The 16,739-nt window shown below is 34.5% G+C and overlaps 1 protein-coding gene and 1 long non-coding RNA gene across 4 annotated transcripts in view; both read right to left on the bottom strand.

Annotated features, from left to right (window-relative positions):
• Tdg (Thymine DNA glycosylase) overlaps positions 1-16,739 on the bottom strand; it is an 81,009-nt gene that overhangs the window by 18,773 nt on the left and 45,497 nt on the right. For all 3 annotated transcript variants that reach the window (XM_089174820.1, XM_015329276.2, XM_015329277.2), the window contains 4 exons: positions 13,130-13,347; positions 10,268-10,563; positions 8,869-9,010; positions 5,442-5,511 (listed from right to left, as the gene is read on the bottom strand). In XM_089174820.1, coding sequence (XP_089030946.1) covers positions 5,442-5,511; positions 8,869-9,010; positions 10,268-10,563; positions 13,130-13,347 — 726 coding nt within the window. The remainder of the gene's footprint in view (positions 1-5,441; positions 5,512-8,868; positions 9,011-10,267; positions 10,564-13,129; positions 13,348-16,739) is intronic.
• Positions 59-3,716, bottom strand: LOC149031775 (uncharacterized). The gene is made up of 2 exons (XR_016177353.1): positions 3,048-3,716; positions 59-2,504 (listed from the first exon to the last, which is right to left on the bottom strand). It is a non-coding gene; the product is annotated as an uncharacterized LOC149031775 (long non-coding RNA).

Here is a 16,739-nt window from a genome sequence, read left to right as displayed (position 1 = left end):
TGGCATATTTTGCCTATCTCTTCGTTCGTCATTTTTTCTTTCTATCTATCTTTCTCTCTCTCTCTCTCTCTCTTTTCTTTTTTTATGTAAGTAGGAGAGAAGGCAACACTATTCTTCTTCTTCTTCTTTTTTTGTTCGTTGGTTATAGGTATACTAGTACGTACCTCAATTTTTTACTTCCTATATTTTCTTTTTCTTCTTTATCCTTCTTACCACCAGAGAACCACTGGTTTTTAACATTTATCCAAATTTTCCCGCTTTACGTATTTTCTTTACTTTCCCCTTTTTCTTTATTTCTCTTTCTCTTTCTATTTTTTTCTTCTAATTGTCCTATTTTCTTTGTCTCTCTCTCCCCCTCCCTCTCTGTTCCCCTTCTTTTCTTTTTTTATCTTTATCCTTTTCTTTAAGGACAGGAAGTAAGAGAGAAAGTAACACTATTCTTCTTTTTTTCCTTTTTGGTTGTTCTAGTTTTGGGTACCCACTCTCTTTTTCTTCTTTTCTTTCTTACTACAAATATTCCTTAGTCTCACCCTGAATTAGAGTATCGTAATATTGCTTCCTTCCCTACCCAACCTTCTTCTTTAATTCTCCTTCTCTTTCTCTTTCTATTTTTTTCTTTTGTATATTACCTGTTACTTCTATTTTCTATCTTCTTCTTCTTACATTCTTCGTTTCTGCTTCTTCTTTAACCGAGGCTCATTTTAACTACCACTTAACCTATCTCCACTATTTATTTTTCACCCATAACCCTATTTCCGATCTAGGAAAGCATACTTTTATATATTTCTACATATATTGTCTTACTTTTGTTTTTTTCTTCCTTTTAATACGACACTCTCACTTTTTTTCTCACTTTGTTATTATTTTCACTGTCAAAATTAACTGTAGTAAATATTTCGTTACACGATAGTCCTATTTTCTTTGTCTGTCTGTCTGTCTGTCTTTCTCTCTCTCCCTCTCTGGCATATTTTTAGACAGTCTGCGGACAGGTTTTACGAGATAATAAATATAATAAAAGCACGTATATTATATTTAAAACAAATTAATAATTATTGCAATTAGAATGATTAATATCATTATTGTATGAAAATTAATTTTTATATTTTATATTTCAAAATTGTAAAATAAATATAACGCACGAGTGATCGTTATTTTTATTTTACTTTCATTTCATATTATTATAATAAAAAGAAGAAAAATAAAAAATTTGCAATAGTTAAAAAATTTGCATTGCCAAAAACACGCGAATGCAATTTAACGAGATTAGGTTATTCAGATATATATATATATATATATACATGTATATGTATATGTACATACGTACGAAAAAAATGGATCTATCCCAGTAGGTTTGGAATCTTCACGCGATAGATCGAACAGGCGACCGTCCGGCTGCCTGCCTTGACAATGTAAATTTTAGACGGTCACATTCAACTTTCTCGCCGGTAACAAAATATATAGCAACAGTAGTGAAGTGGCGGTGTTGTGCGCGAGAGACGCCGAGCAAAGAATTAGGTCGTCGACCGAGTGCCCTCCTCTGCGTGGCGGCGTGGACTCCGCGAAAGGATAGAAGAGATAGAGGAGAGGGAGGGAGGGAGAGAGGGAGGGGGACGGGCGGGCGGGCGGGGGTAACAGTGAGAAATGAAAGAAGGTTATAGAGGAGGAGGAGGAGGAGAAGGTGAGGGAGAAGGAGTAGGGAAAAGGGAAAAAACGCGGGGAATGAATGCCGGTAAAATATAGGGAGGGAAACTGTCGCGGTCATCCCCCCTACGTATTAAGGGTGAAAACTTTTTTCTTCGCAACGAAGACGACTGCGACGACGACACTGACGTACAATACCGCACACCACTAATTTAAGGAACTGGACCTTTTATCGTTTACTACTAACCCTACCCCCACTCTACTACTAACCCTACCCCCACTCTACTACAGTAGTGCTATTAAAGAGCTCTTCCAAATCAACCAACGAAGCTAACCAACCAAGCTAACCAACCAATGAACTCAAAACTTTGGATATCTTTTTGCATAGTTACTTTTTTTTTATAGTTCCTTTTTTTCTTCTTCTTCAACCTTTCCTTTTTTGCTTCTTCTTCCACCTTTGATTTTTTTGCTTCTTCTTCCACCTTTCCTTTCTTTTCTTCTTCTTCTTCTTTCTGCCCCTTTTCTTTTTCTTTCTTCTTTTACTTTTTCCTTTTTTTTTTCTTCGTCTTTTTGTCGCGTTGTTTTAACCTCTTCTCTTATTTCTTCTTAACCAAATTCATTAGAACTTTCGCGATTGTTATCACCAAATAACGATCATCGTTTTATCTGTTCGACATTTGTGATCGAATTAACGACCAATCGACAAATCACATGCAGCGTTGATAATACTTGGTTTATCTGGTGTTATGCGTGTAGGTATATATATATAAACCTATGTATTTTGTATCGTTCGTGAAATTGATTACCTTTCATTCGGCACCGTAGATCGAATTATATTGGGTCAGAATAAAGTCACCTGTATTCTACTTTCCGGCACAGTATTAACATAAACAAAGAATATCAGATTTATCGTTAATTAAGTTTCTTTTTTTGTTTTTCTTCTTCTCTCTCTCTCTCTCTGTTTTTTTTTTGCGAAAGAGAGACAGAAAAAAAAAAGGAAAAAAAAAACCAGAAAAACAATACGAAAATTAGAATAGTTCTCATAAATTTCGTGATTAACGAAGAAAAATTTGAGATCCAATGCATAAATTCAACTTTGTTTTTAACACAAAACCAAGATTCCTATCATCAACAGTAGAATGATGATGATGATGATGATGATGATGATGTGCGAGGAATATAAATTTTTAAACACTCAGCTACGATCAACTTCAATCTGTTATTCTCAAAGAAACATTAACAAATCACGATATACTTTCTGATCGTTCAAACGAAACTGAAAAATCGAACTTTGATACTTCAAATATTATAAAAGACACTCCGCATATATATATATATATATATATAAAAATCAAATCACACTAATATCCTCATTAAAAATCATTAATTAATCCAAAATTTCGTACCAACGTTCGACAACGATCAACAGCAACAACAACAACAACATCACTGTTAAACCTCTGAGTGAAGTGTCACCTTTGAAAGAAATATAATCACGATTTCACTTATATGCCTTCACGATCCAATTATATCCCTTCTCATCTAAATCAGTTTTCAACCAGTGTTAACTCAATAAAACACAATTCACAAATGACTTAAATTTTTCTTTCCGTCTGACTTTTTAGTAGAATAGTGTCAGCATGCCGATGCGTTGTAGGCGTTCTTGATTTGTTCTGACCTATAGCGTGGCAGCTTGCTGTAGGGGAAGAAGAAGAAGAAGGAAAAGAGAGAGAGAGGAAAAGAAAAAAAGAGAGGGAAATCTACTATCCGTATAAAAGAGAAACTTAGATGGACAGAGAGAGAGAAAGAGCAAGAGAGAAAGAGAGAGAGACAGAAGAGAGAGAGAAGAGAGAGAGAGAGAGAGACAGAGAGAGACAGAGAGTATCCCTAGCCAAACGTGCGCCAGTTGCCACAGCTTCCAACCTTTTTAACCCGTACTCGCCACCTGCATCCTCCCTTCGCCATACATTTCTACGCCCACAGCCGTTGCCATTACATCTCCTCCCCCTCCCCCATTTTTATCCCTCTTTTCCCCTCTCTCGCAATACTCTAGTATACTCTTTCTCTCTTTCTCTCTCTCTCTCTCTCTCTCTCTCTTTTGCTCTCCTCATACATGCGTGTATACTCACACGTTAGCAATACACCAATCTCTTTCTATCTCTCTCACTCAAGTACATGCATACACATATATACGTACACATACGTTAACAACGCACCAACTTCTCTTTCTCTCTTTTACACATATATACATACATACATATATATGTATATACGTATAGATGTACGGTAGCAATATACCAAGTTCTATATATATATATATATTTTATATATATATATATATATATTATATATATATATATATATGCTGTCTCTCTCACTCTTTCTCTTTCTCTTTCTCTCTCATACGACGAACCAACCCTTCATACTTCCCGCCTCTCTACACCCAGCCATCGTTTGAATCCACGCACCCACACTGCCTCTCCTACTCCATCCCCAATGCTACCGCAAGCCCGGGAAAACCCTGGAAAATCCAGGAGCGTGTACCTAACTTCACTACAGGCGAATGTATGCGAATGAACGTGAGCGAACATTCTCTCTCTCTCTCTCTCTCTCTCTCTTATTCTCTACCATCTACGCACGTATGTGTGTCATCTATGCATACAAAGTACGGGCAAGCAGGCACGTATGTAAAGCATCATGTATAATGTGAGCAAACTAGCCTTTATATATATATATATTATATATATATGCGTGTGTGTGTGTATGTGAATATATAATATATACAGTATATAATATATAATATATAATATATATATATATAAAATATATAATATATATAAATATATATATATATATGTGGGTGTTTGTTTACGTGTATGTATGCGTGTAGCATATGGGCGTGTGATATGGGCATTGCCCTGGCCGTTAGTACGCAAAATTGTTTATTAAAGGCCCACCAAAAGCTTCGTTTATACTCTCTATCTCTCTTTATCTTTTTATCTTTATTTCTATCTATCTATCTCTATCTTTCTCTGTCCCTGTCCCTGTCCCTCTCTCTCTCTCATCTGTTTTTCTCTTTTCAATGTATATACGTAGTGAAGCGTTTTACAGATAAAGCGCTGGGAGTTTTCGATTTGGTCAAAATATTTTTAATCTCTTGGCCCTCCCCATCCATGAAATCCGCTAGGGCTCATTAAAAGTGATTTCCGGATTGGTTAAGATAATGACGATGCAGATGCAGGGTTTGTTCTATCCTTGTGCTTTTTTTTTTTTTTTTTTTATAAAAATTCCACACGTGTGTCTTCTTTCCATTTTTCTTTCTCCCTTCTCTCTCTCTCTCTCTCTCTCTCTCTCATTTTTTTTTCGACGAATGAAAAAGTTTCACTGACGATTATCTATAATCGATTATAATCGTTCTTCTTTGTTTTTGTTTTTGTATTTTTGTTCTCTCTTTCTTTCTTTCTTTCTTTATTTCTTTTTTATTGTGTAAATCTGTATGATTGCAATATTTTGTTAACACACGTGGCGTCTCACAACACACTTTTTAATTTGACGATCGTACGTAGAAATACGGAAATCGGACTACAACCAACGGATATAAACCGTCATTTCCGGTAACGTGTTAACCTCAAAAAAATTGAGTTTCTTAATTTGTTGTTAAAAAACAAGAAAAATTATGTTAACAACAATGATAAGATATTATCTATGTTAAGATAGATAGTTTTACGACTATTTATTAGATGAGATAATTTTGAATACGATAAGATAAATGATTTAAAATAATATGAAACTTGACTTACAGAAATGATTACCGGGTCCGGCGTAATGGTGCCCCTTATATGCAGCAAATAATCCAGGGTTGATCCCAATCTGTAATACAGGATTTCAATTGTCTTTCGTTAATTCGCCATTGAAAAATTAGATTTTTTTTTTTTCTAATTAAATTGACAATTTTATTTTTGTTTTTATTTTTTTGTTTTTTTTTTATTTTTTTTATTTTTTTTTTTTACTAACGTCCACGTGTTACGACTTCGACGCACACACGCGTGTGTACCGTTTGTAATTGTTTTAAACGTCGATTTTAATTTCATCCCCCTAAGAACATTGTTCGCGGAATTTGAGCACAAAATTTAGGCCAAAACAAGGTTTTTGCTTTCACTTTTACCGCAAAACCGAAAAACCATAATAATTACAATAATAAAAAATACAGAATAAAAAAGAACGGGATTGTTTCAAACGAATTGGAGGGTTACAAAAACAAAAAAACATACTACAAATAATAAAACACTGAACGAAAAAATAAAGAAAAAAAACAACCCCCCCCCCATACATATATATATATAGTATTAAAAAAAAAAAAAATGCATCGATCATACTTCCATGAAACCAAAACCAACAGTAGCCAAATAATTACAATGAATAAATAAAATAAAATAAAATAAAATAAAACAAAACAAAACAAAAAATAAAACAAAACAAAATAAAATAAAATAAAATATATAAATAACATAACAATAAAATAATCGTATTTGTACGAGAAGCTTCAGGACAGTTCACAATTTCAACAGAAGTAGATTACGTTAGATCAAATCTATCATATCGAATTTTTTATTAACTTTACAATTAATAAAAAAAAAAACAAACAAATTCAATTATACAAATACGAAATAATATACTCGATACTTTGTAATGGCAATTAATTGACGAAGAAGAAAAAGAAGAAGAAGACACTATGTACCGAATGATAACTTCTTTCTCTTTCTTTTATCACTAGACACATATAACACTCTCCACTCACACACGCACAAAGCAAAAATTCTTAATAATAGGATATTAACATTTTCCAAGAAGATTGTATACGGAAGAGAAAAGTACAGTAGAGCAAAGTTCAAAGCAATGCTTGGACTTGGAAAGAGGAAATATATATAAACGCGGTGTTGAAATCGCGTTATTCCGTTAGTCGCATAGAGAGAAAGAGAGAGTGGGGAGGAAGGGGGGTGGTGGTGGTGGTAGCATGGCAGAAAGAGAAAGAGAAAGAGAAGAGGAGTTTCTCTCTTTCTCTCTCTCTCTCTATCTTTCTCACTCACTCACTCACTCTCTCATAAAGTACGTATCGCATTAGCGCGTTAACGCCAATGCGTTAACCGCTCGACCGGCGCCGAATGGCGGCTGGGATAAACGAGGATAAAATGATGAGGGTTCTACATTGAGGATTGAGCGAGATAGATAGACAGACATTCGTATAGATAGAAAGAGAGAGAAAGAGAAAGAGGATGAGTTGGTGGTGAGAGGGAGAAGGGGGATCGAGTTAAAAGAGGGGTGCAGGGGGGTTAAGGGGGGGGGGAGAATCGTCGTCGATTGAAAACAACGGGAGTTGCGCGAATAGTCTGATGGTGGTAATAGTAGTAGTAGTAATACGTAGTCCTGTTGATGGTAATGGTATGGGGGTGGTTGGTGGTGGATGTGGGTGAGGGTGAGGGTGAGGGTGGTGGTGGTGGTGGTGGTGTGTAGTTAGGGGGTTGGGTGGGGTGGGGGTGGGGTAAGCCCGCTCCGCTGCGTTCGATTACAACGTCGGGCGTAATAACCGAATTGCCCACAGCCCGTTAAAGCGTTTAGACCGCTCGACGGATGATCGAGTACGGTGACTATTCGTTCCGTGTAATACGAATATGAAGCGAGTGCTAATAAAGCTTCGGGGAAAGATGATCGGCCCGAAAATCGACGATTCGGATATATGTATTATATTACTCTGTTCTCTCTCTCTCTCTCTCTCTCTCTCTCTCTTTCTCTCTCTTTCTCTCTCTCTTTTCGCTATTCTATTTTTCTCTTTCACGTTTTATATTAAATGTATAACTTACCGAATATAATAATTTATTCGTTTAGTTAGATATTTAAATGATTCATTTATATTTATTAATTAGTTCGTCATTTTTTTGATTTCCTTTTTTTTTCTTTCTTGATTTTTCTTTTAGCAATCAATGGTAGGGGGTGGGGGGCGAGAAACAGGGGAAAATAATATATATATCGATTTTACAACATACATTATTTCAATTTAATTGATATATATGTTAATTTTTGTATATATGGAACAATTGTTAAGGGTGAATTTGCATTTGTTTATTTTAGACAAGGGTTAGATAAGGAAGCTTATACGTGGGGGGGGTGGGGTTAATATTATTGGCCAGTTCAAAGAAACTAACGTCAATGAAGTTCTGTAAAAAAAAAAAAAAAAAAAAAAACCAATATGAACAATTGATGATGATTATTAAAATAAATGAAAAATTGATGAAACGTTTGAAAAATATCCATTTTATTTTTACGTGATAATTTCGATAATGCAATATTCTTAACCAACCCATATATATTCCTTATTTTATTCAATTTATTCGTCGCTCGTGGCTGGAAAAATCTAGAAAGAAAGAAGAAATATGAAAAAAAAAAAAAAAAAAGAAACGATAGCTTTGAAATTACCGAACGTTTATGGACTCTAAGCAATTATTTGTATAGATACTGATAAAAAGTCGGTTTAGATTGTAATGCTTTTGAAGAGAGAGAGAGAGAGAGAGGAAGAGAGATAGAGGAAGAACGTAGTTGGGATTGGTTGCTGAAAGAGAGAGAGAGAAGACGAGGGTGAGAGTGAGAGAGGAGGGTAGGTAGGTGGGGGGTGGGTGGGTAGAAGTGGATGGAGGGGGTTATATATATACGTGGTCCGCTTTTGTTGTTAGAAATTTCACGGTATCCCTGTGATACTCCTGCTAGATTATTGGTATACGTTACACAGTAGTGTAATCAGTGATTATTCCGGCTCAGTGCTCTTAGCTTACGTAGATCCCGTAGCGTATAATAAATCTACTCGTCCATCTATCTAGATTCGCATACATATACATCTTTCTATTTCTCTCTCGCTCTCTTTCTCTCTTAATCTAACCAACTGACTCACTAACTCACTCGCTCACTCATTCATTCACTTACTCGCTCGCTCGCTCACTCACTCACTCGTTTTCGCTCCGTTTGTCCATTTATATGCTCGCAGTAACAGTAGAACACAGTAGAAACTCCGCGCTTTTCCTATATACATTAGTAGCACAACAACAACAACTTGTAGATTATAACCCAAGGTAAAATACGAAGAGAGAGAGAGAGAGAGAGAGAGAGAGAGAGAGAGAGAGAGAGAGAGAGAGAGAGAGAGGAGAGACGATCAAAGCGATAGATAAAAGGTAAACTTACTATGATGATGTCCAGGTTGCTCGTTAGGTGATCCGGAAGAATGCGTTTACTCACTTCCTCCTCCGGCATTCCGTCAAACCTGTCATGTTTTTTCCTTTCTTTATACGTCTTCGCGCGTTTTTTCGCCTCCGCAAGCTCAGCTCTAGAACAAATATCACAAGAAAGATTTAAAAAAAAAAAATAATAATAATAATAAGTATGAATTTAGGAAAGCCTAAAACAAAAGAGTCGTCCGTCCGATTTTTTTTTTTACTTTTGGGATCATGGTGCATCATATTTATTTCCTTTTTTTTTTAATTGATATTCCAATTTTTTATCAAACGTTAAATAATTTGATTGCATTTTTTTTTTACATCTGTTAATTTTATTCAAATAATTATGATCATTGCAGCATTCCTTTCTTTTTAATTATTTTTACACGTTCATAAATATATATATATATATATTTATTTTATTTTAATTTATGTATTTGATTTTCTTTCTACCATACGAAAAATTATAACCGATCGTTAGATTCAGAAATATATATATATATATATATTTCTATATATATTTTTTTATCTTTTTCTCTCTCTCTCTCTTTCTCTCTCTCTCTACAAACAGATGATATTTTTCGATATTTCCCTTGCAAATTTTCGTGTTTTACATGCGAATGAATTCGCCGTTTTAGCGAATTAACGTTGATACGGTGTAACGAGCGTATCTATAATCCGTGCTTTCTTCCAGCAAATGTTACGAAGATATTCTCAATTGAAATTGCTTTGATTTCGATATTTTTTTTGAAAGGGTCAGTAGTCGTTTTAACTTTCTTTCTTCCCTTTTCATCCCGTTCTTTTTTTCCTTCCCCTTTTATTTATTTGATATCCTATTTTTTTTTTATTTTCATATTATTTCGAATAAAAATACACACCTCTAAAGTTTTGTTTATTATAGAATTTGAAGATTAAATCAATCATCAATTTTTCTTTCAAATTATTTTTAAACTAATTAGCTTATATATATATATATTAATAAGTAGAATTTAAATGAGAAAATTTGAACAGAGAGAAGAAAAAAAAACTTGAACTTTGAGATAAACGTACGTAAGATAAAAATAGAGTCACGTCGACTAGCGTAGTATATTCGACTATAAAATGGCCGACAGTGCTGTCGTTTAAAATGGCGCTGACGTTAAGAAATCTTACACACCGATTCGAATATTTACTTACGTATTATCAACTTATTCCGTATGATTGAAGAATTTTGGAGATGTGATTTTTAAAGATCTCGAGTGAACAATTAAAAAGAAATCAATAGACAAATGATCAATTAATAAATACCTGTTAATAAGAAACATATTTACATTTGGAAGGAAATCTAACCTAGCATTAGACATTTTATCCTCGTTCAAACAACTTACTCTTCGGGTGTTAATATCATTTCGGATTTTTTCTTTCTTCCTCTTTTCTTCGGTTGATGCACTAGCTGGGTATTCACAGCACCATTCAGTACGAGATCGATTCGATGATGTTGCTGACTGGAGAGAGGACCGGGTGGCGTCGACGTGGGTGTAACCAGACCCGGTTGGACGCCGCCCGGACACGTCATGCTCTCAGGATTGCCACCAGGACTGCTCGCGGACCTCATACCACCCATCGACATGTCTTCGTCTACGAAAGAGTATGGATCCACTGGTGTCTCGCATTTTATTGCCATCTAAAATAAACGGAAACATTTAGATTTTCACGAGAATCGTTTTTATTTATTTATTAAATTATTTTTTATTTATTCCTTCCTTCCTTCCTTTAGGTTTCCAAATTTTTCGTTTAGTTTTTCATTTCCTTTACCGGTTAATTGTTCTCTTTTTCTTTTTATTTTTACCTTATTTGACTCACCTAATAATCAAACTTAATAAATACATATATTTTAGATATCGTCAAGATAGCGAATAACTTTTAAACAACAAAGTTGCATAGTAATCGTAAATAAATTTAGCTCTCCCGAGGTATATTTCGCATGACGTTGCATCGTCCTCGACAGAATTATCTCGCTATCTTTGACAAAAAAAAAAAAAAAAAAAAAAAATTACGAATTAACAATTACAATTACAATTATACTTCAGGGACGACCAAGGAGGTAGACACAAATGCTGGACAATGTGAATTATCTTGTAGGAATTTAAGAGTATCACTTATTTAACGATTATAATATAACGTTTTTTTTTTTTTGGATATAGTTACGTAATATTAAACACGTCGAGAAGAAAAAATATATATAATAAATCTAATAGCTTTAGGAGATAAATATCGTATTAGATTAGAATTATCCGAAAGGGGTTTTTTTTTTGTTTTTATAAAAAAAAAAAAAAAACCGATATAATATCGATCAAAGTTCTTTTCAAACAAATTAATCTGGAAGGAAGAAGAAGAAGAAGAAGAAGAAGAAGAAGAAGAGAAAAATTTGTATATGAAAAAAATGTTGAGATAAATTATGAAAGATACGATTCCTCCTCCTCCTCCTATCGTAGTCGTCATTGTCGTCATCATCATCATCATCCTTACATCTTTTCGCGCCCTTAATTTCCGATTTCGTGCGTTCATTAGATGCGTGCAACGAGGCGCGTTCTTGACCCCGCGATAAACCTGAAATCGAGCACGAAATGCTACAAGATAAGACTCGTGCTGGTTTGCTAGTAAAGACGATAACATATACGTACACGTGTGTTATATACACATACAAACGTATATATAACCATTTCCTCCTACACCTTCTTAAGCATTCTCCTGATACTCCTTGAGAACGTGCACTAACGCTAGAGGAAGGTGTTTCAAGTTTATCGATTGGCCATTATTTATGAGATAGGCCTTGTTTTGTATGCTGCTATATAAAAAAAAAAAAAAAAACTAAACTAAACCGAAACAATATTTCAACAATTCTTACGTGACTCTAATTTACTTCTTAAATACTATATTTAAGCTTTTAATTAGTATAAGACATTTATTTTTTTTTTTGTTCTGTCAATTCTTCTTTTTCCTTGTACAAAAAAAAAAAAAATTATAATAAGAAATACTAAATTATACGATGTATAGTTTTTAAATAGAGAAAAGAGATATAGAAATTCTTCAAAACATTTTATTAATTAATTATCCCTATTTTTTTTTGAAAGGCGTTACTTTGTATTGAAAAAAATGGTTGAAGTGTCAGTCACCTGTGACGGACACGGCCTAAACGTAAAGTCTAGTGTCAGTCATCTATGCTTGACATGGCGCTCAACGTGTTAAATAAACATTAGCATTCCCCATCTGGATATTTTGGATTTAACCTGTAGAAAATACGGACGAATACGTTCGTCATTTTATTTCAGATACGACTCCTACTGCTATATATATATTTATTTATCTGTCCTATGTATTTGTGTGTATCGTAAGACAGAGTAGTAGGAGCTTTCTAAAAGCTCGCACTTTATTCTCCCAACGGACTGATAGAAATCGTTGCTGAAACATGTGCGTATCATCCACGAGAACGACAACGACAACGACGTAGACGATGAAGACGATGAAGACGAGGAGGACGAAGACGATGGTACCATCAGAACCATTGCGCAGTTGTTGCTATCTATCGTATGGCTTCGGGACACCATATTACTTCTCTGTAGTATAACATACATATACAACCCCTCCTCGTACATGTAGTACGTTTTATGAGCGACATTGTACGTGTCCCTGATAGTTCATGTTTTTACCAAGAGAAACGTAGATGAAAAATAGGAAAAAAAAAGAGGATGGATAGGATGGGGAGAGGGGGTGGGGCCAAGCGGTTGAAACGTTTTACGCGTGCGAAGAAATTTTACATTTTTATCGTGGTAGTCTATTAAAAAAAAAAATTACAAAAATAAAATAAAAATATGTGTGTGTGTGTGTATGTGTATATATTTATATATAATAATAAAATAATAAAAAAAAAAAAATAAATCCTCTATACTACCTTTGATTGGAATTCTGGGAAACACCCGATAATATTCTCCAAGGATATTTCTTTTAGAAACTGAAGAAATAAATGAAACAAAAGAACAAAAAAATTATTATTATTATTGTTATTAATCAAATATCAAATAATTTAATTTTGAAGAAAAATAAAAAACAATAAAAAAAAAAAAAAAAGGAAGAAGAAAACTAGAATTCGTGTAGAGTCGAACGAACAGAAAAACGAAGCCGGCGAGTTTAGTTTATAAGGGTATAAAAATTTGCGGTGGAAAAGCAATGGGTAATGGGATAGCACTCACCTGTCCTAGGGTGGAGGCGGTCGAGCCAGGTGGTTGGGGTTGATGCGCCGTCGCCGATACGGGCGTGAGGGGCGTGTGCGGGGTGTGCGGTGTGTGCGGCGTGTGCGGTGTCAGCGGTGTGTGGTACTGCTGACTGCTGTCACCACCGGTGCTTCTCATCTCGAGATCTGGACTCGTCTCGTAACCGTCGTCCCTAGCCTCTTGCTTCACCAACACACCTAAATCAAAGTTACACTCTTCTCAATATCAACCCAACAAATATATATATATACACATACATATAAAGATATATATATATATACATGTACATATACAATTTCTTATCATTACTATGATTTATGTATATACTTATATTCATTCAATTATATCTTTCTCTTTCATACGCTTTTCTTTGCAGGATTTTCATCGTCATTCGAGCTTCTTCGTTTCGCATTCTGGTTCCCGACCAATCAAATAATCTACCAATTTGATTATTATTATTATTTTTTTTTCTTATTAAATCTTTCTTTTTTTCTCATGATTGCTAATCCGGAACTAAAATGTACGATTTTTTTTGGTATACACTTACTATACACTTTTCTTTTTTAAAGTCATATTGATATTAATATCAATTTGTATTATCACCGTTCGTTTAATGGTAAACTAAAATAAACCAAAACCTTCGCTTTGTTTCAGAAGCACAATCAGCCATTAGCCATATTTTATCTGAAAATAAGACTATCATACAAATGTAATAATAAACTTCAAAGTTATTTTTTATCATAAATCAAATAACTAACTAAAATTGTCACACCATTCGTAAATAGAAAGAACTCTTCAAAAGTATAAAAAAAAAGAAAAAAAGATAAATAGAAAAGATTATAGAAAAGGGCACGAAAGAAGAAGAAGAAGAAGAAGAATTAGAAGAAGTAGAAAGTAACACGAATATAAACGTGCGAGAGTATTACGCGTTAAGCCGTAAAATACAACAACAACAACAAAAATGAAAAAAAAAAAAAGAAAAATACACAAAAATAAAAAGAGAGCAGGCGAAAGGAAAAAACGTGTTGATTGTCGATCGGAAACACTCGTAACTTTCCGTAAACGCATATATATATATATATATATATATACTACATGCATTCATACGTACTACTACAAAACGCATCGACAAGTTGACACGGAGCGCGCGGTGGGTGCAAGCAACGCTTCAACTATAAGGGTGGTAGAGGAAGGGTTGTTGGTAGGAAGGGTGGAAGGGTACAAGGGAGGGAGAGAGGGAGTTAGGGAGGTTTGGCCGCGCGCGCGAATCATCGTTTCATCGCGACCTAAAGAAAAATTCTATGCGTGTCGTTTGATCGACGGCAACCGATTGACAGAGTTTTTAATCGACATCGGATATCGATTTCTCATAACGTTTCCGCGCGCACGTTTGACACCGCTTGTACTCGTGTTAAAAAGAACACACACACACACACACATATACATATACATATACAGCAGCTAAACAAAATTCTGGATGTCGGCACGAAAATAAGTATTTATATATATATATATGTATGTATGTGTTTTATGTAGTATACGTATTTGCTAAGAACACAACACAACTTTGATATTTCTTCCACGTGTAAATTATGCGTTAAAAAAAAAAAAAATGCGAAATATTGTCAAAAAAAAAGTATAGGAAAAATTAATTTGATAATACTATTTAAACATACTAAATGTTAATGTCATACTAAACGTCTACTAATAGATGATAGTAGAAATATATCAATTTATTGCCAAATCTTGACTTGTTGTCTCTATTCAATTAATTCGCAATTTAAATTGAAATACTTTTTCATTTACCGACCGGACAAGAGAATAAATTACGGAAAAAAGAAAATTCCCCATATATATCCTTCTCCCCCCCTAAAAAGAAACATCCTTATCGACAGAGGATCGATTAAGCTCGACGAACAACACACACACATGCAGCAAATACGTTCATTAGACTATATTTGAAGTCTCTTCCTTGCATTTTTCGACATATCAATTTCTTTTTATTCTATCCTTGATTATTTGTCTTTCGTTTTGTCTTTATTATTTTTTTAATTATTATTATTACTCTTTTTTACTTTCGTTTATTTTTTCTTTTTTTCCGTTTTTTTTTTTTTTCAGTTTTTTTTTCAACGACTATACACAATACCATACCACATCGACGGAGTTTAATATTTTCAAATTATTCGCATATTATACGCGCGGACGCGTACTTGCATGGCATGCGGCACGTCGACTGATTTGTATGGGAGTAGTCAAGCGATAAAAATATGACGTAAAGCTAATTTAATAGGGAAAAGAATTCGATGGGGAATTTTTTTTTTCTTTCCTTTTTTTTTTTTTTACCCGAACGTCATTTAATCAACATCGCTACATCGCACCATCCGTTTGACTTTATTGCGAATATCTATATTAAAAAAGGAATAGCATTTACATGCACACATGCACATACACATTCATACATACACATACATATACACATATACATCCACACGAATACGTGCGTGCATGAGTTAGATATATATTTAATATATTAGATCATTTATATTAACCTTTGCTTACCACACAACACGTGGTTCAAAGGAACCCCCCAGACCTTTTTTGCAACTTGAATCATTTTTCTCAATGGTTCAACATTGATCCAAATTTTTTTAAACATATTTAACGGGGAAACTTACAGGGAGGAATTCATAGGTGAAATCGATGTATTGTGAGTGATTCAAACGATTCAAAAATCGTGAATTTTAACGTTGAAGACAAGGAGCGTTCCGGAAAGCTGAAAAATTTGGAAGACGAAGAATTGGAGACTTTGCTGGATGAAGATCCGTGTCAAATTTAAGAAGAGCTTGTGCTGTATCATTGGGCGTCACACAACAAGCCATTTCCCTGTGCCTGAAAGTTTTGGGATTCATCCAAAAAATTGAAAATTGAGTGCTGTACAAGTTGAAGCCGAGAGATGTCGAACGGCGATTTTGCATGTCAGAAATGTTGCTGCAGTGGCATAAAAAAAAAAGTCGTTTCTACATCGTATTGTCACTGGTGACGAAAAGTGGATCTATTATGATAATCCTAAACGCAAAAAAAAAAAAACATATGCAAAGCCTGACGAACCGGCCAAATCGACGCCGAAGTGAAATATTTACATGAATAAGGTGATCCCACCAGATGGTGGGATCAGAAGGCAGTATACTACAAACTATTTCCGAATGGTCAGACCATTCAAGGACCATTGTATCGAACCCAACTAATTCTTTTGAAGCAGGCATTGGTGAATAACCGGAATATCCAGAATAGAAGACCAGGCACGAGTCCGTAGTTTTTACACTATGACTACGACTCGGCCAGATGTTGCTGTGCTTCGGTCAAAAACTATTTAAATAATAATGGATGGGAATTTCTACCTGACCCGTCTTATATTTCAGATTTGGCGCCAGATTTGACTACCACATGTGTTTCGGTCGATGCAAAACGCTCTTACCGGAATGCGCTTCATTTCAGAAGAGGGTATCGAAAATGGGTTCAATAGAATTCTTGGGCTCAAAAGATGAGAACATTTTTTCATTCGGAATTCATAAATTGTCAGAAAGATGAA

The sequence above is a fragment of the Polistes dominula genome, unplaced genomic scaffold, assembly GCF_049000335.1.
Source record: "Polistes dominula isolate Pdom_NZ unplaced genomic scaffold, Pdom_raw_medaka contig_16, whole genome shotgun sequence".
NCBI classification, from domain to species: domain Eukaryota; kingdom Metazoa; phylum Arthropoda; class Insecta; order Hymenoptera; family Vespidae; genus Polistes; species Polistes dominula.
Note: the sequence above shows the minus strand (reverse complement) of the source record. Positions and strands in the feature narration are given on the sequence as shown.